General features: G+C 42.9%; 1 protein-coding gene across 2 annotated transcripts in view; it reads right to left on the minus strand.

The window, feature by feature from the left end:
- Positions 1 to 24816, minus strand: part of SLC6A5 (solute carrier family 6 member 5) — a 95565-nt gene that overhangs the window by 62510 nt on the left and 8239 nt on the right. For both annotated transcript variants that reach the window (XM_077322029.1, XM_077322030.1), the window contains 3 exons: positions 24094 to 24225; positions 23129 to 23302; positions 3006 to 3147 (listed from right to left, as the gene is read on the minus strand). In XM_077322029.1, the coding sequence (XP_077178144.1) occupies positions 3006 to 3147; positions 23129 to 23302; positions 24094 to 24225 (448 nt within the window). The remainder of the gene's footprint in view (positions 1 to 3005; positions 3148 to 23128; positions 23303 to 24093; positions 24226 to 24816) is intronic.

Below are 24816 nucleotides of genomic sequence, written 5' to 3' on the forward strand. Positions count from 1 at the left end.
ATTTTTCATTCATGTTGCTGCCCTCCTCCTTCAACACACCCAAATTCTCCATCTGTGCAAGATAGGTAATGTTATGAACCTTGCTGTTCTCTTCCCCAAACTTAACCCTACTATGTGTGGTGTGATTGCTTTGTGTTTGTCTATGTCTTATTTCTTAAATCTACAAACCTTATTTTAAATAGTATTGTTTTCTGCCTTGGATTCCTGAAGGGCTTAATCACCTCGTAAACTGTGCAAAATGGATCCTAGCTAGTTAACCTCCTTTTGCTTAGCTGTTTCCCTTATGTTCTCAGAGCATTTTAGTTAACATGCCAAGGAGGAGAACAGAGATTTGTAGTAACAAGAAAATGGTTTTGTGAGGCAAAACGCCCCTCAAGGGCATTAATATGGGTAGTAGAACAATAATTTTTTATGTGTAGTGACTAACATGTTCCATCTTGCAGGTGTTCCTAATTGGGCCTTTCAGCCTACAGACTTCTTATCATCTTCAAGGCCAATGAATGGAAGGAGCTAATTGGCTCTTTGTGGGAACTTATGAGCCACCTCATGGGAGGAGGAGAATCAGGAGTAGTGAGGTAATTTTCCAAAACATTCTAGCCAGGGTATATCATGATTGATTCAACATCATTTCCTGATCCGGGGCAAGAGAGAACATCTTTACCCACCAAACTATATCTCCCAGTGTGGGTTGCATTATCATGACCCCCCCCCTTTCCCATATGATAAACAAATCAGCATGGCCAATATTAATACTCTAATTTTATGATGTTTTACATTTTAATTCAGATTAATCTAGATTTCTATTTTTTATTTTTTAGAAATGTATATGTAATCTTACCTAGATTGTGATCCACCCTGACTGTGTAGAGATAGGGTGGGATAGAAGTGCGAATATAAATAAATAATTATCGTTGCTCTTTTCCATCCATCAGATTCTCACAGTCACCATTTTCTCTGCCATGCCAAGATAGTGGTTTTTGAGAGGTTTTTTTTTTAAGCCATATGTGCTATGGTACTGTTACACAACAGTCCTATGAAACAGATCTATCCATTGATTTGTATTCTACCTTTGTTTTTCAGCAGCTTCTCACCTCTCATGCTAAAAATAACATTGTTTGTTCTTTCCTCATTTTATCCTCATGAGACACAGAAGTGGTAGTTCAGGCTGAGAGAGATTTGGCTCGCCCAGTATGAGCTAGTGAGTTTCAGGACTGAGATTAAAAAGGACGAGACTCACCACAGCCACCTTTTGATGCCGCCGCGGCACGAGGGGAAGCGGCGGGCTCCTGCTGGGGCTTCATGGCCCCAATCACGTGGAGAGGCCGGGGGTGGGCCTATTTAAGGCCGAGCCCGAGGTATCCCGGCCTCTCCGTGTCACAGCCAGTCAGACAGCAACCCTCCCTCCCATCCTGTGTTATTGATTAATTGTATGAAAAGTTTGTTATATTTTGTCGCAGCTGCGGTATTCGACCAGTAGGAAACCTGTTGGTAGGGAGTCCCGTCTGCGTATGGGACTCCCAACTAAAGGAGGTCTCCTTACTGAGACCGGCCACTCAGAGGGCGCCACCTACCTGGCTGGGAGGTTAGGGGCCTGTGGCCAGGCAGCTGGGGAGGCCAATGGAGGTGGACACCCTTTGGTCTCCCAAAGGTTGCTTCCCTGCGAAAATACCTTGTGACGTGGCGTGACCCACCCTTCTGGCTTGGAATGAGGCGGGGACCCCGAGCGTCACGAGGAACATGTGATCTGAGCAGCTGGACGGCTGGATGGTATTCAGGTTCCCCTACTGGGTCGTGTGGTGCCAACCCTCCATTGAGGGGAGCAATAAAGGCTGCGGCCATTTTACTGCCAGCAGGAGTAGCGTCTTCCTTATTAGTCGCCGCCTGATAGTCAAAGGATTTGAACCCAGATTTCTGTGTTCAAACTAACCCTACTACACCACACTAATTCTGTACTGTATTCTATCTATACTATTAGCCACACCTGGCCACGATCTGCAGATATCTAAATCCATGATTCAGGACCTCACAGTGGCTCAACGGATCTTTCTCCACACTAGGGGGGCTCCTGAGGTGTGCAGAAAAATCTGAAATAAAAAAATTAAATGGTGTTTTGAATCCCCCCTAAAATACATGCACAGACAATGTACTTTGGGAAATTGCTCTAGCTTGCTATGATGGTTAAGGAGGATGTAGGTCACTGCTCTGGCCCAGAGATGGTAGACGCTGGCATCCACTAAGAGCTCAGCCTTGGTGGCAGATGCTAGCACCCAAGTGCTGCAGAGGTAGATGTCAGCACCTCCTCATGGCAGCAGACACCAGCAGCCACTGTGGGCCCAGAACTGAAGACAAGGATGTCAGCAGCCACGGTGGATGCAAGCCTTAGCAGCAGATGATGATATTGTGTTGTAGGTGCCAACAGATGCCACCAGATGCCACCTACCAGGCTTGTTTAGTGTTCAGTGATGGCGTCTGTAGCCTTGCCAACACAGCAAAGGGGGGATATGGGATCCCCCCCACCGAGTCTCACAGCCCCCCCCCTAGTCATTATGACTGTCTATGTCTGTCATGCCAAGTAGGGAGTTAGTTTTAAGGATGGGGAACTAAGAGTGAAGGACAACTCCATGGGACCTGTATCCAGTTCATTTGCAAGCCACCTAGACTACTGAAAGGCCAAATAATGAGCTGCATTTCTCAGATCCATTTTTGGGTGATATAAAATAACTCTGCTTGCCATCTTCAAGAGCTTCTGTCAGTCATAAAATTATAGAATCAGAGTTGGATAGTTGAGGATGCATCTGCCTATGCATCCTCAACTATCACCTCAGTAGTAAAGTTCCGGTATTGGAAAGAAAAGTGGCATGGACACTTAGCAATGATCCTGGTGGAAAAAGCATGCTTAGAAAATGTAATTACTGGTTTCTGTTCAGTGACTAATTGCATATATTACACAGTGAGCTTTGAATTCTTTTTGAATGGCTAATTATGCACTTTTAAAAGGATCGTACTTGAAGTACTCTTCACTGCCACTGACAAAGGTTTTGTTGACACGGCTGGTGTAGTTTACCATTGTCAAGTTTGGATAGGCACTCATACAGAAAGTTGAGTTCTTTATTTGTAATTTGGGGTGGTCACCAATGATGCAGGAATCTGGAAAGACACAATGAAAATAATAAACAACAGGCTAAAACATTTCCTAAGTCTTTTGAGAGATAACAGTTAAAAGTATCTCACACACACCTACCTAAACTTCATTACTGTATTTCCTTTCAGGATGTAATAAACTTCCACACAGCATTAAACACAAGAGCTTTTCTTTCTACAGAAGAGTATTAGTTGCCTAGAGCTGTTGGTGTGTTTTGACAGAACTTCAGATGAACTTGAGTAACACAAGGGCAATTAATTCTGCATCTCAGCTAAAACAACACACTTCACCTGGGCAGTGTCGAGGTGGGCAGCCCAATCACACTCAGCAGGGAAGTAAGCAAGGACAAATGGCCAGAAATTCAGCAGCAGCACCCTGAGATCCCAGCCCATGCCTCAGAAGTATGATGGAACTCAGGCAGCAGACTGCACCTGGAAACAGGCCAGAGAAGTAGGCTAGCAGCAGCTGAGTCCTCCTGGGGCCTGGGCAGCCTCTTAAAACCTCAGGTGAGGGCATGAGAAGGGAGGGTCCAGTCAAGGAGGCTATTGGCCCAGATTCCTTACATCCATCATGGGTCCACTCCTGAAGAGAAGGCTTTGAGGGCTCAGGGCCACCCCACCACCAACTAATCTTTTATTAGTCTGTCCCATGAAGGTGTAGGAAGGACTAGGCCATGCCTTCCCAGCCAGTCCAAAAGACTTGTACAAGGCTGGAGAGTGGGAGTGACTCTGAGTTTAGTTGAACTCTCCTTTTCTCCCTAAACTGGAGCCCAACTCTCTGGTTTGCTGAAGAAAGAAAGGATACGGGAGGGTGCTTCTGCCCAGGATTCCAGCCCACATGATTTGAAGCCTAACAGTGGCATAAGACTTTGAGTAGCCACTCAGAAGCTCTGCTGTGCTGAACTTGGGGATTCTCCACGTACTGCACCGGATTGCCACAAATTCACAGTGCAAATTGATTATCACAAATTGAAAGCCTCTGCTTTTAACTAAATAAAAGGTAAAGGTATCCCCTGTGCAAGCACCGAGTCATGTCTGACCCTTCGGATGATGTCCTCTAGCATTTTCTTGGCAGACTCAATACGGAGTGGTTTGCCAGTGCCTTCCCCAGTCATTACTGTTTACCCCCCAGCAAGCTGGGTACTCATTTTACCGACCTCGGAAGGATGGAAGGCTGAGTCAACCTTGAGCCAGCTGCTGGGATTGAACTTCCAACCTCATGGGCAGTGCTTTCAGACTGCATGTCTGCTGCCTTACCAATCTGCACCACAAGAGGCTCTTCGCCACATTACTAGTACTAAATACTAAAATCACACTGTGGTGCAGAACCGCAGATTAACTATTTGGAATTTGTGGCTTATCCTACATGTATACTCAGATTCTCTGGGGAGATGGAAGGTGTTGTTTTTTTTAAGTATTTCTCACCCTCAGCCAGAAATTGGATCCTCAGAAGACATCACTGATAATCGCACTTGAAATCTCATTTCCCAGCAAAGGAAAAATAGATTAATCAGACTATAAAATCCACTATGAGGAACATTAAACAGTCATCAGTCATATACAGTTAAACGAACAAATCAGAAAAATTAAAATTATAGCTGCAGAGATATGAGCAGTAGTTTCCAGGTTCCCTGAGGAGGCAGAAAAAGGAGGCAGAAAAAGAACACTGCCTAGAAACCTGGGAGAATAAATCTTCATCTGATGCCAAAGGATAACAAATTTGGAGTTAAGTCAATATTTGGTGAAATGGCATTCCAAAACTGGGATCCTACAATTGAAAGGCCCTACCAATTGCTTTATTCCCAAAAAAGGAAGGGACGAGCACAAGATCTCAGCTATCACAACAGAAGGGCAAGAATTACAGAAGATGATGATCCTTTTGGTGCCCAGATCAGATCATGTAGGACTTGAAAGGTGGCAAAAGTAGTAAATATAGGCAAATACACCAGGTGACACATTCATTCTATGAATTTTGGTGACAGGACTTTTATCCGCTCCATTTAAGATAGCCAAACAACCTAGAGGAAGAGGGAAAAGTAATGGTGGTGGTGGCTTTTTGTACTCTGCTCTAAGCTCTAAGAGAACGATGATTGGCCCAAGATCACCCAGCCTGTTTCATGTGGAAGGAGTAGGGAATCAAACCTGGTTTAGATTAGAGGCTACTACTCTTAACCACTATACCAAGCTACATCTAAAAAGTGTTCTGCTCCTATGAGTAGTTTACTGGATTATTATTTATGAGACATTGTTATTTACCTCTGTGTCCTGAAAGCTTCAACTAGCAATTTCCACACATTAAACCTTTCTTAAAGGAACAAGGCTGTGGATCACATTAGCTGCATCTCATTCACCACATTTTAGCCTTTCTGGCCAGGTTAATCCATCACAACTGGATTATTGTTATATGCCCCGTGTGTTGGGCTGCTCTTGAAGACAACCCAGAAACTACAGCTGGTTAAGAATGTGGTGCCATTATTGTCAGCCAATGGAAATGTAGCTCACTTATCTTAAAACAACTACATTTGTTGCCAAGTCAAATTCAAGGTGCTGGTGGTGAACTTTAAAGCCTTTCACAGCCTAGGACTCAAATATCTAAGGGACCATGTCCTCCTGCATATCTCCATGTGCCAGCTATGGTCTTCAGGCTCCTACCTACTGGCTACTCCCCCCTGCCTTTAAGGTGACCAACTCGCTATCAGCCACAGTCCAACTTCTATCCATTGTAGCTCCCACTTTGTGGAATGGTCTCCCTGAAGAGTTCAGGTGATTGATAATAGAAATCTTCAAGAGGTGCTACAAGGTCATTTTATTTCCCAGGGCTTTTAATGGAGTATAAACTATGGGCGTTTTTTTTGGAGGAAGGGGGTATTATTCTGTTGGTTTGAAATTGCCGTGACACTCACAGTACGTTGAGCCATAAGAAAAGGCCTTAATAAACAAACAAACAAATGTTAAAGTAATCTGGAAGTTAAAACTGCACACTGCAAATTTATAAAATGGGATTTCCATTGGGCATTATTCTACAAGTAACTAGTATAATTTATTCTTACTATAACCCAAACAGGATGCTTTCAAACTCTGCGGGACCTGGATGAATAGTGATTATGATGGTCAGATAATACCTGTGGTGGGAATGGGCACACATGCATTCAAGTTTCCCTTTGGTTTTAAATTGCACAGTGCAGGAAACAGACACTGGGAGGAAAAAGAGAAATAACTGCTTCTGTTTGTAAGGTCTGTGCAACCCACAGTAATCTGGGTCATTTCTACACCAGATATTTGGACTGGATTGGGAGCTGGGGGGAGGGAGCAGGTGTTCTTCCTGCTTCTGCACAGCTTCGCAGCGCACCTGCATGTCTTTTCCAAAACCAGCTTAACTGTGTTACTTTTGGAAAGAACATAGCACGGCTGTAAGTAACTCCATTGAACACAGACAATTCCGGTTATTTCCCACTCCTATGCACACCAGCACATTTCTCCGTTAGGGAATCATGAAGCATCATGATTCCCTAACGCACACACCCTTGGAAACAATAACTTTTGTAATCTTTTCAATTGCAATTTTGTCTTAAAGCCAGCACATATAACTAGAGATGGTATATTGTATTCTGAAGAATACAAAACTTGATTTGCCAGTGTGAAAGTAGCACTTTATTCATTCCTGTTTTATTAAGCTCACTCATAACTGCCATTGGAACCTACATAGCCTACTCAGAAAGATGTGCAGGGATCTTTTAAAAGATGCTGTACCATAAGTCAGCCAGCAGAGAGAGTAGTAGTATGCTGCCTTCTTACTGTCCTACTTTTGCACATTCCTCTAGCTTTGCCTGAATATTCATTTGAGTGGTTAGCATCCACGGGAAATGTAGGTTGTCCTGGACTGCCAGCATAAAGTAATATTGCTCATATATCAGTCAGTCAGTAACGTTTTATTGGCATAAAATGTATAAGACATATAAAAATAGGGTTTAAAATTTCAACAAAATAATAAAATGGGGTTACATGACCAAACAGATCTTAAAATGATTAAATAAACTATAAGAGATAAAATACAAGGTAGGCAGCATATTATAAAAGCATCTTAGTTAAAACTCTGGCAACTAAAATGGTTATCTCTGGGTCTTTGTCAGAGAGCAGAAATTGCAAGGTCATAGATTTACTTCCAGAAGGCTTGTTTCCCAGCAAAGCGACAAAGCTGTCATCCCGACACTGCTCATATAAGGGGCAATATAACAAAATGTGTGAGACAGAGTCAGGGCAACCAGAACCACACGGACAGAGTCTCGCATGGTATGGGATATGGTGGAATCTTCCCTCTAAGACCTTTGAGGGGAAAGCATTCATTCGTGCGAGGAGAAAAGCTCTTCTCAGGGGTGGGACATCAAGGAGATGCAGATATGTAGACATAATATTTCTCTGCATAATGATGCCAAAGAATGCTGGTGAGCAGACTCGAGGCTGGGTAGGTATGAGTTCCTGCTGCTCATGGTCTAAAATTCTCTGTTTAATAATCCGGAAGATACATTTTTCTTCCAGAGGTAGTAGGGAGTTCAGATCGATGCCAATGGAGACTAATTTTTGTTCAATAGCCTGGAACCATTGAAATTTAAGAGGGTCACTTTTTAGACAAGTTAAAAGGCTGCCAGTTTCTATTCTAAAAAACAGTCTGACCCAAAATTTAAAAGTAGCTATCCAGGCCCTTGTCTCTACCCTAATTTGGCCAAATTCTGCGCAAATGGCATGGTAGGAGACACAGTTGGGAACCCCTGCAATTTGCCTATAGAAAGCAGATTGAACACCCTCAATAGATTTATTAAAGGCAGGAACCCATAAGGGGCATCCAAACAGGAGCTGGGACATTACTTTGGCATTAAAAATTTTAATTGCTGCAGGGATAAATTGGTTACCTTTCGCAGAGAAAAAGAACTGTTTTATCAAAGAAGATGAGGATTTGGCCAGATTGATAGCTCGTTGGCAGTGGGAGCTCCATTTCTGGTTATACTGGAAGGTAACACCTAGATACTTAAATGTTTTGACTTGTTCTATTGAAGTGCCTCCAATAGACCAAGTCATTGCATGCCAGCTCTTAGAGAAAACCAAAACTTTTGTTTTACCATAGTTAATTACTAACTTATTATCTTGGCAATATTGGTAAAAGGTGGATAAGTATCGTTGTAAGCCAACCCTTGTATATGAGAGTATTGTAGTATCATCGGCATACAACAACAAAGGAATATGCTGGGAACCAAGTTTTGGGGGATGACCATTAATTGGTTCCAGTTTTAACGCTAAATCATTAATGAATAAATTGAACAACAAGGGGGCCAGAATACAGCCTTGCTTAACTCCAATGGTCATTGAAATCTTAGAGGTTAAGTCTCCCTTTGAAGAATACCGGACTTGGCAGAAGGTGGACACATAAAGTTTTTGGATGAGAAACACAAGTCTCGGTTCCATACCCATTGATCGCAATTTATTCCAGATTGATCATATATAAATGGTTTATATAAATCACCTATGTTTATATTAATACTAGTTTTGAGGTACTAGGTATATTTGGGCACTGAAATAAATATAAAGCATGTCTAATGCTGTGCAGGGGAACAGGCTCTGTATATCTGCATCTGAGAGAGGAACTTGGGTTTAACACAAATGGAAATACCCACTAATCTGTTATTTTTCAAAATGCTTTCTTTTACATTTGGGGTTTCAGTTTCCAATGCAGTTGAATTTTTAAAAATCGCTTCTCTACAACTGAGCATACTTCTGTTTCAAAAGCCTCAGAGTCAGTTCTGTTTTTTAAAATGCAGTTTCAATGAACTGAGATCCTACTGCTAGTATATTATCTTCTGGTTTTGTTTTGATTTCTAGTACTATACTAGGCTGGTGCAAATGCTATACACACAATATCATATTTGCATACGGGTACTAATATTCAAAGTATCGTCACAAAAACATTCTCTGAAGACTTAACTGGGCACAAGTGTTATTGAATGGTTCCTTAGTTTTTCAAAAAATCCACTGTTATTATATTAGTAGGGAATGGAAAGTTGTACAATCTGCGCTAGAACAGAGCCCGTTCAGCAGTACAGTACTGATTTGCCTTGTTTAGACCATTTCACGGCATGCAAAAGATCACAGGATGGCACACATAAGGTCACTTTTGCTGCAGTGCAGCAAGAATTTTTTTACGGCTTAGTTTCCTGGTGCTGAGGGTTTCCTTGCACTAGGCCCTTAAGATCAGCAGAGGGCGCATGTGCACCCGCAGACTCCAAGCCTTTGCAGCAAAGGACAAACAAATCTTCCCATGCAGTGCCATCCATCAAATCTTGAAAGATAGGCAGAAAAATAATGACTACACTAAACTGGAAGGTCCTAGCATGAAATTACATTTACATGGGAAATTAGCAATAAGTAAAATCATTCATTTGGAACATAGAGGGGGGGGAGGGGAGATGAGCCAGTTGTGCTTATTTTTGATTCCAAAGACAATCCACAAATTGTTCTAGCTCTCAGGTATGTACGATGATTAAAGCAGATCAAAACAAGGCTAAAATTCCTAACATACACAGGAGTCAATAAGTGTGTTTAGCCATAGTGTACAAATCTGAAAACAGAGTATAGAACTGAGATGTTAATAAAGACACTGATTGCACTAGCACACGTTGTAGGCTCTGCTATTGTTTGAATGTCCTGGCAATACATATACATGAATCCAGAATCTGGACATGGCTGTCAAAAATCAGGGGACCTCCTGTTCTCTATGGGCACCACTGAAACACTGACTGGACACCATTCAATTGTGGCTTTGTCCAGAGATCAACCCAGCTCACTAGGTGCTTCTAGAAATGCCCCCAAATTATTTGTTTCTGAGGCACTCACAATTCCTGTTTTGTGGCACCAAGAAATTACCAGTTAAGATGAAGTTTGGAATGCACCAAAAAAATCATGACAGTCAGCATAAATGACATGGCTGATGGAGGCTCCTCATGGCCTGCTTCATACTGCCGGAGAGCTTTGGGGCAGCCTTGCCACAGAGTCAGTGGCATGTTTAACCCAATGCCCTGTGGACAGGTATCAGAATTTGTTACTGCAAAGGATATACACAATAATGTAGTATTAATCTGATATCCTGTTCTTCACAGTTGGTCAAATTAGAACGAAGGCATGGACTAAAGTCATTGGGAATACAGCTCAAAATATGATGATGGAGAGTTACACACAATGTAGTTCCATCTGTTATAGCTTGGTTTGAGGCCACTTGCTTTGGCCAAGATATTTTAGGCTATTCCCAGAAGACCCATAATATGTTTTCTGGACCTGGGAAAATGACTTGGATTCACTAGAGTTTTCTTGTGGGCGTTCTTGCCCCCCCCCCCCCACTGTAATACAAAATCCAATGCCATCCCTATGGGAGGGAGAACCCCGGGAATAACATTACAGATGCAGCAAGAGGAGGGAGTTGCCCTTTGAAATACTCTGGAGGATCTAAGTGTTAAATCTGTAGGTTCATGGAAGAAATGCCAGGACTGCTGGGCATAAGAACAGCTCATTCTTGTGATCTCAGCATGAGTGCAAGTTGTAGCAAGTGATAAGGAGACTGAGACCCCCCCCCCCAAAAAAAAATCCAACAAATATACACATAGCAGACAACAGATCTTCCAATCAGTGTGTGTGATTGGTTAGATAAATTAGATTGATTTAAACCGATTGGATCCAGTAGATAGGATCCTTGCTGCACATTGGTTAATTGTGTGTCTGCTTGGATTCTGCCTGACACCTCAAGCTCGCTCCTCAGCAGATCCACATACACAACACCAAGCCAGTAGAGATAATCCCTTTTTTTTACTTCATTTTACTGCCCTTACAATGTAACATTCCATAAGAAATGTGTGCATTTTTGTGTGCCTGCACATATTCTTGTGCAAACTCATGTTGAAACAGCTGGCACATTCCCCCATGCAAGCTCTTCTCCAAGTGTTATTTTGGAAGCAGCATATGGACAGATACTTCTCTGCTTCCATCGCTTTTGCAAAAATGCCCAGAGCTACTATATAGTTGCAATCCAGTATTGTTTACTCAAAAGTACAGCCCACTGAGATCAATGGGACTTATCTCTGAATAAATATGTTTGGGACTTGCATGTCAGCATCATAGTCCACTAAGAACTTCGACATATTACTGTGAAGGAACTGAAAATAAGAGACTGGAGAGCAATGTGTTGGTCAGGGTCTTGGCAGGGGGACAGATCTTCCCCGTAGGCATTTCATTGAAGTCCCCTCACTGCTGCTAAACTTAATAACCCATAGCTTCAGTTCTGATAAGCTAGCATTTCATTAGGAAGAATGTTTTAAAAAATGCAATAGGACTTTAAAATGTGTTCAATGTGCTGTAAGTTAACAGGGAAAAATTAAAATATGTTTGCAGAGATGGATGAAAAGCTCTTTGTTAAACAACATGATACTGTACTGCATGAAAATTAATGGAACCATACCCGCTGATGTGACAGATCTTTTTCTTTTACTGCTTAAATTTCATGTACATTTTCAAACTATTTTCATAACAAACTGAAGCAGCATTGCCCAGCTATTAGTTCATTAGTCCATATTAGTCAGTCCTATCAGACTCCATCCTGGTTAACAAACACAGGTGAAAGAATCTTGAGGTGGTACAAAGGGCCAAGGTAATGTTTCAGTCTGCAAGTGAGGAGAGTGCAGGTTAACGCTGCTGGGCTGGGACCTGGAACAACCCCATTCAAATCCCTATTCTGCCACAGAAACTCACAAAGTGACCCTGAACTTGTCAAAATCTCTCAGCCTACCCTCTCCTACAAGGTTGTTGTTGTGGGGATAGTCTGGAGGAGGGGAAAAACAATATATGATGAGCTGTTATGAGATCTAAACCAAAAATAATACATTAAAAAAAACACATGAGGACTGATTTTCACCCATTATGTGGAAACACATTCCACATAATGGGTATGACAGCAGCTGGCAAGGTCTGGTGCTGATCCACACTCACTGCACCACCTCCACTGCCACTGCCCATCTCCCAAGGCTGGCCCCACACTCCTGATGGCATGAAAAGCCATGGAAGACGGGTGGTGAAGGTGGAGGCAGCACATGGGGTTCAGCAGTGGGCCTGGCCAGCTACCATCTACTGGCACACTCCCTGGGACAGGGTAATGAATGCCACATGCGTAGTCATATCAGTTTCAGGCGGCGCACCAGTAGATATGCATCCACATAAATAATGTTCCCCATCTAAAAATTACATGAAAATAAAAATTAGGTCATCATTGTAAAAGTATAGCCCATCACATTCTGTGCTACTTTTACACTCACAGATAATTATTAAGGTAGGGAATCTTTGAACAACATTATGTCTCATATTTCTACCACCTCAACATTCTTCTGTCCAAACCAGACCTCAGTTATACTTTCAAAAGAATATTTTTTCAAAAAACATAATGCCTTGCATTTAATTCATTTGTACCCTGCTTTTCATTAAAACGGGGACCTAAAGCAACTTACATCATTCGCATCTCCTCCATTTTATTCTCACAAAAACCCTGTAAGGTAGGTTGGGCTGAGACACTGGGGCGGGTTCAAGATCCCCCAGTGAGCTTCACTGGCATGAGTAGAGATTTGAATCTCAGTTTCCCAGCTACTAGTCCAGTACTCTTAACCACTGCACTACTTAATAGAGGGTTACTGTATGGAAATGAACAATAGAAGCTCTTCATGACATACAGCTAAATACCATTCATTAAGCTGACATTTAAAAACTGACCTTTGGCAACTATAAACTACAGTTCCCTCACAATTTAGATGGTTCCTGAGGGATTAAAAAAAACCTAAAAACAATGGCTGAATCCACCACTTTATTAGATGAGATTATGAGTGACTTGAGGAGGAGAATCTCTTTTTCTACCTCCCATCAAGAAAAATTAAGTCTGAGCACCTGAAGAAAAATCAAGTCATCTAACACCAATCACAAAAGGTTATTGTCCAAAATTAGAGAGGGGAAAATCCCAAACATCAGCCAAAATGGTCAGAAGACTGAAAAGGGCTGAGGCAACCATAGAAACCCCAGTGACAGATTCTAAGCCACAGGAAGCATAAATAGAGCAACCAGTGTCCTGCAAGTTTGAAAGTGCAGGAAGATCTAAATAAGGAATATTTAGAGCCTATAACTGTAAATGGTAAAGTAACTGAAGAGAGACACAGGGCCTGAAGTGACTTTTCTCAATTTCTGCCTGGTAAATAAAAAACAGCATTTGCCAGGAAGGTACTAAGTCAAAGGCATGTCACCCATAATTTCAAGTGAAATTAGCTGAACCCCCAATCATATACAAAGGCTTTACAAGGAAGTGGACAGAAATACCATTTCTGCACAAGGAATTTGCCCCTGCCCAGCCTCTCATTGTTTGCCAGGTTTAATGCTACTTCCTCGTGATGTCAGCAGCAACCTGTGACTATTCAGGGGTTGGTGTGAGTTTTCATTCTTTTTGCCCTGTGATGGACAGCAGTAGAATCTGCTTTCCCTTTCTTGTTGCGGCGTACAATGAGGTGAAAATGGGGGCAAGCCTGTCTGGAAGAAGAAACGCATAACAGTCTCAGTAGCGGAATGCCCGCCCTCACACCCACCCGCCCCTCTCTACTTCTCGATTGGAATTTCCCTTGAGGTTTGAAGGTAGAGCCTCAAATTGATATAATGCTTCCACAGCCACCCAACCAGCCACATCGTGCCCCTGGCCTAGAAGAGAGGAGGTAAGGTTGCCAGATAGGTTCTGAGGTGTACATGAACCTGACTTGGGTCAAGACTGTTGTGCACAGAGAGACTTCCTTTCAGGTTTACCAACTTCCAAGTAAGGAACAAAACCCACACCAAACCACCAGCAAGCACCCGTTGCATTTCAGCATGCAACTACTAGTAGTCTATAAAGTCCAGCATGCTGTCTGGATAGCCAACAACAGGGTACAGAGGTTGAGGCCTTCCCCTGATATTGCCTCCTGACTTAGAGAATGAATGCCTCTGAATGTGACAGTTACTAGCAGTCCCTTCAGTTACTAGCAGTCATTGATAGACTTATTCTCCATTAATCTAGAAATCCCCTTTTAAAGCTGTTTAATCCTGTGGGCATTACTACAACCTCTGGCAGCAAATTTCATATTTTAACCACTTGGTTTAAGGCCCTTCGTAGTCTAGAACCCACATATCTGGAGGACCGCCTGTTGCCCTATGCCCTCAATATGGCTTCATGCTTTGCAGGTAGCAACTGGTTGGTGGTCCGTGGCCCCCAAGAAGTTCACCTGGCCTCAACCAGGGCCAGACCTTTTTCAGTCCTGGCCCCATCCTGGTGGAATGAGCTCCCAGAAGGGCTGAGGGCCCTGAGGGAGCTTTCAGCATTCCACAGCGCTTGCAAGACTGAGCTCTTCTGCCAGGTCTGTGGTTGAGGCCAAGGCATGGAAGATCAGATGGGCCCCCTAGAAGAGATTGCCACTGGGCCAGGCCATCACTGCTGGTGGACCACTGGCATGCCCTATAATGGCCCTGGGGGTGGGAGATAGTTTTGCCACCGAGGTATATTTTTAATGGGGATATTATTTTGTGTCTCATGTGGAGTTTTATTGTGTAACCCGCCCACAAGACAGCTTGCCAAGAGCAGCGGGAAATAAATCAAATAATAATAACTATAATGATAATAAAGTAGTATTTCCTTTTGTCCATCCTGAACTCACTGACCTTCAGCTTCATTGGATGCCCTTAAGTTCTAGTATTTTGGGAGAGGGGGGGGAGGTAAATTTGCAAAGTTTCTCCATCCCATGCAATGTTTTATAAACCTCTATCGGATCTCCCTTAGTTGTCTCTTTTCTAAACTGAAAAGTCCCAGGCTCTTCACCCTTTCCTCATAGGGACGGCACTCCAACCCCCTCATCTTCTTGGTTGCTCTCCTTTGCATTTTTCCCCAGCTCTGCAATGCCCTTTTTGAGATACAAGCACCAAAACTGTACACAGTATGAGGTTGCACCATAGATCTATGCAAGGGTATTAAAATATTGGCCACTTTATTCTCAATCCTTTTTAAAACAATCCCTTATGTAGTTTGCTTTTTTAACTGCTTGAATACAGAAGCCCTACCACAGTCCTTCCTTTTTCTCTCAGTCCCAGTCCTTATCTGCTGCCTGTGCTAGACTCTAAACTGACTGCTGTGCTAACTTTCCTCTCCTCTCGGCCTGAACAGCCAGGGAAAGCAGTTGTTTGGAGGTCCATGCCAGGTATCTAGGAAGTCCAAGATCTTGGCTGGCTGCTCTAAATCTATTATCAAGTATTATCATGGCCTTCTGAGAAAGGAGGTTCACCTACTGAAGGTCAGCTCGTCAAATCCCCATGCTGATGGAGTGGCGAGCAAGGAGCTCATGTTCTACACCATCAAATGCTGCTGTGAGATCAAGTAACACCAGCAGTGTTGACCTGCCTCAGTCCTGCTGTCACCAGAGATCATCCATCAGGGCAATCAGTGCTATCTCAACCCCATGGCCAGGTCAGAAGCCCAACTGAAATGGATCCAGAACCAATATGGATCCAGAACCTCCAGAAATGCTAGCATGAACAGAACACAGAACACAGATTTTTGAAGGAGCCCATTCACAAATACCAAAAGTGTATATACGTGGTAACTATGTACATTGCCCAGATCACACAAAATGGCAACTATGCACTGAATGCTCACATTATGTGCAGTTGCAGTACCAAACTCAAATTTCTGAAAAGGACTTATTGGGAATAACATTCTATTATGTAATATAGCTATTACCCTAAGATCTTTACATCTTAGGATAATAGCTATATTACATAATAGAATGTTATTCTATGTTAATCAACTTTCTGATTCTAAAGGAACCCATATCCTGATATATGAAGCTATAGCTTCATTAAATTCTGTTTTTTTAAAAGATCATCCGCTTGAAGGATTCAACACCATAGGTAATCAAACAAATAAACAATGATCGTGCTATTTATGCTATGGTATCAGTTCAGAACAGGAGAAACCAGTATGCTACAGCAGTGGTCCCGAACCCCCAGTCCGGAAACTGGTATTGGTCCGGGGATCGGTCAGTACCAGGCTGCGGCTTCTCCTCGTCCTCTTCCCCAGCTGCTACCTTGGGGGCTGCCCTGCCACTCTGTCACCAGCTCGCCTTTGGTGCTCTCCTGCAGCCGCCATGGTTGGGGCTCCCCCTCGGTGTGGCACTGCACAGCTGCTGCTGGCAGTGCTCCCCAGCAGGCGGCGGGAAGACAGGGGCGCCAGCGGGAAAAGTGGAGCAGGGGCTCAGGCGGCAGCATCCCTCGGCAAAAGATTACCCCCCTCGGGCCTCAGTAAAATTGTTGACCAGTCCCCAGTGATAAAAAGGTTGGGGATCACTGTGCTACATGATTCAGAGGACCATGGGACTCAAAGTGGGCAGCAGGCATTCCCCACAGAAATTCTATAAAGAGCAGCTTTACCTATAAGAAATTGCATTGAAAGGAAAATTTCTGCCAGGTACAGCTTAGCTTCTCAATGTACCATGAGATGAGAAAAGCCACAACTAGCAAATTTTTCCTTCTATACAATTCTTCAGAGCATTTGGAGCCATTTCAGGGATGTTGAAAACCATGATTATGTATCCCACAGAGCAAGAAGAAATCCAATTTCATGGCTATTTCATTGATGACTTTCTAACCAACCTGGGGATAACTTATTCCACCAAGCTATTTCCAACTGAACTGTTCTGATGTTAGTCACTGGTCAACTAAATTGACAAGTGAATAACTAACAGAGAAGTTTGTGAATTCAAGCAGTTGATATTCAGAGGTTATAGAGAAAAGTACAAGAAACTAATTAAACTCACTAGCCAGTTAGTGCCTTACAGGGCATCATCAATGAGCTATTGTATATTTGAAACAAATCTCATAAATAGATCACTTCTAAGTGTGAGTACATGCAATAAAAGAGTAACTTAACAATTAAATTTATTTAATACAGTCATAGACCAGTAAGGGGAAACTTAACCTAAAAATCAGACTAACACCTTTTGTGTCTTGATACATGAAAGAACCCAGGGAAAGACTCTTAGAAAAAGGTTTTATTCTTTCCTTCTTACAATCCATATCTGATTTTCCTTCCCCCCCCCCCATTCGCTCTGTTTTCTTCTCTTTCAGTCCACAGGGGTCTAATCTGACCAGCAACCTATGGTCTTCGTAATGAGGAAAAGTTCTAAAATATCAACAGTGAAATAGACTACAGTTATTAATACACAATGCAAGCCTCAATACAATTGTTTCCCAGACTATTTTGATGGGAGATTCATATAGGTTTGGTCCCCCCTTAAACTGTTCCAAGTTTCTATTATTCAGTTCACTACTGGTGGCTGTTTTTAATTGTTCAGACTTTGTTTAGCATTGTTTCACTTCTGATTTTCTGGATTATAATCTGATGGAATGAGGAGAAAGGAATCTCACACACAAGCCTATCATCAAACCATGAGGCTAGTGGGACCTCCTCAGCTGTAACAGATATCGCTGTACACAAAGGCAGGATGAGCTTTATGTATTTATAGCCTATGGCTAAGATAGACAAGTACTGTATAAGACAGGGCACCACATCTTTAAATGTTAAATTACAAGGAACCATGGTTAATGAAGTCTCAGTGCTGCAGAGGGCATAATAGCTGCCCTCGTCTGCCAAAATCCCATCTACATATCATGATTAAAGAGTCTAAAAATGTTGCTTTGAGTCATCTGCTCCAATTACAAACATTTTAATTGTACGAAGAATATTGCCATCTTGATTGTAAAAAGAGCTATCTCAAATATGAAGCTGAATGTGGCCACACAGTGAGTAGGTTAAACAAGTGTAAACAAGAGGTCGAGAGCTAAGGAGGATTCATTCCCTAAATAGTAACATTTTTTATTTGTAATTTAAAAGAAGCTGCGCACTAAAATTGCTTGTTTATGCTTTTGCCTCACATGGACTCATTCTCAGATATGAAATCTGCCTTCTAAGATCAATATTCAGCCAACCAGACCTCAATGTTCTTTCCTCCTAGAGGGTTTATTAAATTAACTACCTAGCACCTACCTTACCCTGTCTTTATAATCCCATGACAATATCATTAACAGAATTTTCAGACAGTCACATCTCCTGCTAACTCTCTTGTTTAAACTGTAAGTCAGTCCTTTCAGTGATAAGGCTGAAATGTCACATTCTGAATATAGCCCTAAACCCTGTGAAAGATTATAGTAACACTCTATCTTTAAATACAGGTTATGAGAAACAAGTGTGTGTTTTCTAAAAGGAAGACAATGCCATGACAGGAAATGTGGATATTTTGGAAATGACTCCAACTGCAACAACACAAAGAAAATGGCATTGATTTGGAGCCATTATTGGTGGTGGAAATACTGTTCAACTACTAGCCAGAAATGCTCATAAAGAATTTTTCAGGCTCCAACATGCGCAATTGTCATATAATCCTTGGTATAGGACAAGCTGATGTTCTAATGGACACCGAGAGTATCAGCATGGCAAGATATATATCTAGTCATGCTAACATTAATGTCCTGATATGGGAAAAATCAGCCCTTGATGACATACGTTGCTGAGTACCTAGTAGGAATGCTAGTTAGAAGACTATTTTATGTCATTCCTATATTCCTATAAAAGGGATCTCAGAAAGCAATGTCCCACATCATAGAATCATAGAATCATAGAGTTGGAAGGGGTCACACAGGCCATCTAGTCCAACCCCCTGCTCAATGCAGGATCAGCTCAATTGGATGGATCTGAGCTTGTGTTGGCATGATTATAAATATCTAGCCTCCTTGGCCTGGTGGATGCTATTCTAAAAGTTCAAGTCCATTCAGGAGTCAGGAAGCCCTGTCATCCTGTGCATCAGTCATCCCACCCACATTCTGTTCTCTGTTGTCCTTCTATTCAGTTAAATAGTATACAGTAGAGGATCAGACAACCATAGAAAGGGATTTTGTGTATTCTGTCATTTTCTTGTCCCATTGGGATTTAATAGGCTCTATTATGCACCTCCAGATGCCCTGCCCACCCTGCTAGAGGCGGCGGCTGCCTGGACATTACAATTCCCTAGAGAACTACCATCCTCTGGAAATGGGCTGGATCTGGTATCAGCCATGGTGACACTAGTGCTCTCACAATTTGTTGTTAGCCCTACCCACCAGGCAGGCTACACCCTGGACCTCATTTTCGGTGCAGGGTTAGATGTGGATCTGGTCCTGACTACTGCCATGCCATGGTCCGACCATTATGCCCTGAAGACACGGTTAAGGTTGCCACCACCCCCTGATTTGTGTGCCAAGCAGATTTCAGCTTGTCTGCAGAGACTTATAGAATCATAGAATAATAGAGTTGGAAGGGAACTCATGGGTCATCCAGTCCAACCCTCTGCACTATGCAGGACACTTACATTCCAATCGCTAATGGATCCAATAGGATTCCTGAATGCTCTGTGGGACTCAATGCCTCCCGGCACATCCTTAGATGGACTGGTAAGCGACTGGCATGACAGAATGCTGGCCGCCATTGATGAGATAGCTTCCAGATATCCTCTCCGCCCCATCTCAGGTGAGCCACCTGGTATACTAAAGAGCTTCGCAGGAAGAAATAGGAACTGAGACAACTAGAGTGAGTTTGGAGGAAGCCTCATGATGAAGAGTCGAGAACAGCTTATAGAATGCAGATTAGAGCCTATGAGATGGCAGTGAAATGCAATTTTTACTCGACTTGCATCGCATTTGCACACTCAAGCCTAGCTCAGTTATTCAGGATAGTTCGATCCCTCACTGTCCTTGATGAAGGGCGCCAAACAACAGCCAATTTGTCACTAGCTGTGAGCCATTTGTGAGCCATTTTGCAGATAAAATCTCAACTCTCCACCACAACCTCCCTCCAACCTTAGACACAGAAATCAAACTAGAAGCAACTTGGCTATCTTTGGAGAGAACAATGAGTTACTTCAGATGATTCTCACTAGCTGAAGTGGGCAGGATGCTAAAAGTAACAAGGACAACCACTTGCACATTAGATCCATTCCCATCATGGTTCCTAAAAACAATGGACATAAGAATAGGGGCTCCCCTCCGGGAAACAATCAACCTTGTCAACAGGAGAATTCCTGGAAGGATTAAAAGAGGCTGTCTCTAGATAGAGGCCATCTCTAGGTAGGAATATAAATAGGAGAGAGTAGAAATAGGAGAGTATCTGACCGTCACCAGCTCATATGTGAAGTCCCACAAGGAGCAGTCCTCTCTCCTATCTTATTTAACATCTTCATCTGTCTTCTTGCACAGCTGGAGTGGAGGTTTGAGTTGGGTTGCCATCAATATGCTGATGACACCCAGCCCTTCCTCCTGATGGATGACCGCCGTGACTCTCCCCCAGAATCCTTAGCCAGATGCTTGGATGCAGTGACAAAATGGCTCAAGCAGAGTCGTCTGAAGCTTAACCCTTCAAAGACAAAGGTCCTGTGGCTGGGTAAGAAGGGACCAAGTAAGGAATTGTGCTTGCCCAGCCTTGATGGAGTACAACTAGCAGTAGTGTGCTCTACCAAAAACCTGGGTGTCTCCTTGATGCCTCCCTCTCCATGGAGGTGCAGATCAAGAAAGTAGTGTGGCAGGCTTTCTACCACTTACTAGCCTAGCGACTAGAGCCCTACTTGGCCACAGAACACCTAGCTACAGTGATCCATGCAACGGTCACCTCTAGACTGGATTTCTGCAACTTGATCTATGCAGGCCTACCCTTATCCTTGATCTGGAAACTACAATTGGTTCAGATTGCACCATATCCAGCTGGTACTCCAACAACTCAAGTGGCTCCCAGTTGAATTCCAGATTAGCCTTAAGGTTCTGATAATTACCTTCAAGGCCATACACAGTCCAGGCTCAGTGTACCTGAGAGACCGTTCTCTCCACCTATGCCCCCAAAAGAGCACTACGCTCTGCCATTGCTAACTGGCTAGTAATCCCTTGCCCCAAAGAAGTATGTCGGACCTGAACAAGGGCCAGAACCTCTTCTGTACTGGCCCCCAACTGGTGGAACATGCTCCCTGAAGAGATCAGGGCCCTGACTGAACTCCCAGAATTCTACAGGGCCTGTAAAAAGGAGCTCCTCCACCAGGCTCCACTGATATTAATGTATGATGTTCCATGTATCCCACAATGTTCCCATGTAAACTGCCCTGGGCTGTATGGGAGGGCAGTATAAAAATCTAAGAAAATAAATAAATATAATCCTGAGGGATGTGTCTGTTGTCATTGAGCACACTGGGCACATGGGAGTCTAGTCTAATCTCGTGAGATCTCTCAGGTAGAAAGTCATGCATTTAGTACATTGACAAAGAGAAAGACTCTTTTGTCTTTTCATCTGAAGTCTGCCTAACAGCTAACTGAAATTATGTGATGCCATTTTTTTTTATTCATTATTTATTAGAGTTTTATACTGCCTCTCCCTGCCAACAAGCTCAGGGTGGGTCACAACAATAAAATACAATAATAAAGACACAGTTTAAAACACAATTTAAAAACAGTCCCACCCCACCCCCACCTGAATATCCTCCACTAGTTAACCCAGAGTACGGTACAGAATGGGGGGGGGGATCCAAGGAGGAGGAAGGGGAGGCCACCTATTTCTAGTTCTATTTCTCAGCCCTTTGCCTGGTGGAAGAGTGCTGCTTTGCAGGTCCTGCACAACTTTGACAGTTCCACCAAGGGCCCAGATCACAACTGGCAATTCATTCCACCAGACTGGGGTCAGGGCCAAAACGACTCTGGCTCTGGTCAAGGCTGTTGAACATCTCTACATGTGACAAAGGGCACTTTTGTCTATTTAAAACATTTATTAGCCACCTTTCTATCTTGTGGAATTCAAGGCAGCTTACGGGGTCAATAAGCAATTATTATAATGCAGACATAAAAGACCATAATTTAAACTTTCAATAAGGATTGACAATTAATAAAAAAAATTAGTCAAATGCAGCCCTAAATAAAACTGCCTTCAGCTGCCTCCTAAAGATCTAAACGGAGAGGGCCAGATGCAGCTCTTTGGGGAGCTGATTCCATAATATTGAATGAAGTCTGAACATACTTGCCTGTCCACCATTTGCATTGATGTTCTGCCTTCCTGAAGATTTTGCACATTTCCTTAATAATATCATTGCTTGCCCTGAATTGGTCCTAATTTCTTCTCAATCGGTCAAAGAAGCTCCATACTTTCTCAAAACATTCCCTGTCCTCCTGTCAAAAAGGTTCTCCATCCCTCCTGGCTGGCTATATGGTGACAGCTATTTGTGTGTGACTGCAATGCAAAATTTGATTAAATTTGTCTTATCAAAGTCATCTTAGAATGCCCTGAGAGTAATAAGCACATGGTTCATTTTGAATGGTCTCTGAATCTACGTTATGCTTTGACCTCACCTATGAGAAGGGGAACGGACATTTAGTGATCTCCTTGACAGAAATTCTATTTAGAGGGAAATAATTTGATCTAGAAGAGAAACAGAATCTATGAGATTCACTAAATCCATCTTCAGGAAAGCTGTCAAGTTGCTGTGTATGTGTCTAGGGGACCAGAACATGATCTCTAATTGTGAAGCACTGGAAGGCCAGTATGCATTGCCCTTTGCATTGGGCTCAGTCATATGCTTGATAGAAAAATGAATATAAGTCACATGACTGGAAAATAAATGCAGAAGGCGGATGCTGTTGCAGAATTCATTTGCACTGTATGTTACATTTAAGTTGCAATGTCATGATAATAACCACAATAAATAGGACGTAAGTTTGTCATAGAAGATCCACAAGGAGTAATAATTAGTCATTTTGAGGCAGAACCTTTTTGATTTATAAAAAGGTACAAAACCCACAAATTTTTAAAAAGAAAATATTAAGGACATAAAGGAAAAACATGTCTTACCTAGCAAAAGTTTGTTTTTATCTCTACAATCCGGTGTGTTCCATGGATTGTTACAGGAAGCCCAAGGCAACACACGTACAAAGGATGCAAAAAGGTAGAAAAGTGTGTAGCACAATATAATATTATAATATATGGCTATTAGGACAGAGATTATCAGCATAGCAATGCCACAGCCTGAAAAAAAGAAAAACAGGGAAAATTAGATGCCAGCTTCCCTTTATTCGCTAAATTATACCGTGGTCTGAAAACCATCATGAACATCCATATATATTTTTGAGTTTTACAAAATTATGTTTTCTATTCACCTTGCATAGAAGCAGGATGTCATACAACGCAATCCTATCCACAATCCAGTTAAATACATAAAGGCTTAATCCCAGGTAAGTGTGCACATGAAGACCATGCGTATTTTTATTTGCTAAAGAGCAGTTACTTATAAGTACTTAGTGAGCAGTTACTTATCTCCCTGGAGACATAGTCCTGCCTGCATGCAATATAAAAAGCAAGCGCTGTGAACACTCTTAACATTCACTGCTTGGTTGCAGTACAACTTTGCCTGTCTCCAAGGGCACCCTTGCACCTTGGTGTGCATCTTGTTCATCTAAAAAGAGCACTCCCAGCCCCTAAACCCAACTTCTACAAGCAATTGGATTTTGAGGAATGTGCCAGATGGTCTTTGTAAGCTACTCATCAGCAAAGGCAAGTATCCTTTCCCACATTACATGCATGAGATGTAAGAAAAGTCACAGAACAATGGAATGCTCTCCTGCTGGGAAATGCAGGCGCTATTTACGCAAGCGAGAAAAGTGCTGCATTGCTGCTTCATCAGTCAGCCTAAGGTTATCTCAAGGTCAATGTCAGACTGCAGCACAGCAGCCACCATTCTAGGAACAGTGAGACCCAGGCGCCATCGCTCTCAAACAAAGCTGGAGCACCTTCAGAAGGCTGGTTCTTGCTTTGCTCACCTTGTAAGGCAGGGATGGCTTTCCAAACAGACACAGGTCCCTGACTAGCAAACTGCCCCAGAGAAACTTCGAGGAAGAAGATAGGAATCCCAGCCAGAGCCAACATTGTCAAATAGGGGATAAGAAATGCACCTAGTGGGAGAGGAGAGGAGAGGAGGACAGACCTCAGAGACAAAGCGGGAGACAGTATGGAGCCTTCACCTTTCCCCTGGTTGTCATTCCTCTCATTCTTTGTTTGCATACCACCCCCTAAGACTGTCACAAAATAGGAACTCTTTTGGAATTGGGACAGCTTTCCTCTTTAAAGGATCTGCATTAGTGACAGAAGGTAGGGGACCCTCCTGTGAAAAAAAGGTCCGCGCATTGATCCGATTGACAGACGGTGTTTTCATGCACCATAAAACCTGTGATGACTACCGAGGCAGAAATGTTTTTCAAGCCGCTTTCCAAAAGATCTATAATGTGTGAACTGTAATAGGATTTCTTTCCAGGGAAACTGGCTTGGGAACGCAGCTTGTATTTAAACCAGTGAGACTCTGGGCACCTGTGCAGCTGCTGGCCTTCCAGCAGGTTTACTCTGCACTGGACAGGGCTTGATCGCCGTGCCACACAGGCCCGCCTCATCCCCTCCTGACACCAAGTGGACGGACTTCCCCTTCAGGGGGCAACCCAATGTCCATTTGCATGGGAGTAAGTCCCCAATGGATGTGAGGGGCAGGCTTG

The sequence above is a fragment of the Paroedura picta genome, chromosome 2 (genome assembly GCF_049243985.1).
Source record: "Paroedura picta isolate Pp20150507F chromosome 2, Ppicta_v3.0, whole genome shotgun sequence".
Taxonomy (NCBI): domain Eukaryota; kingdom Metazoa; phylum Chordata; class Lepidosauria; order Squamata; family Gekkonidae; genus Paroedura; species Paroedura picta.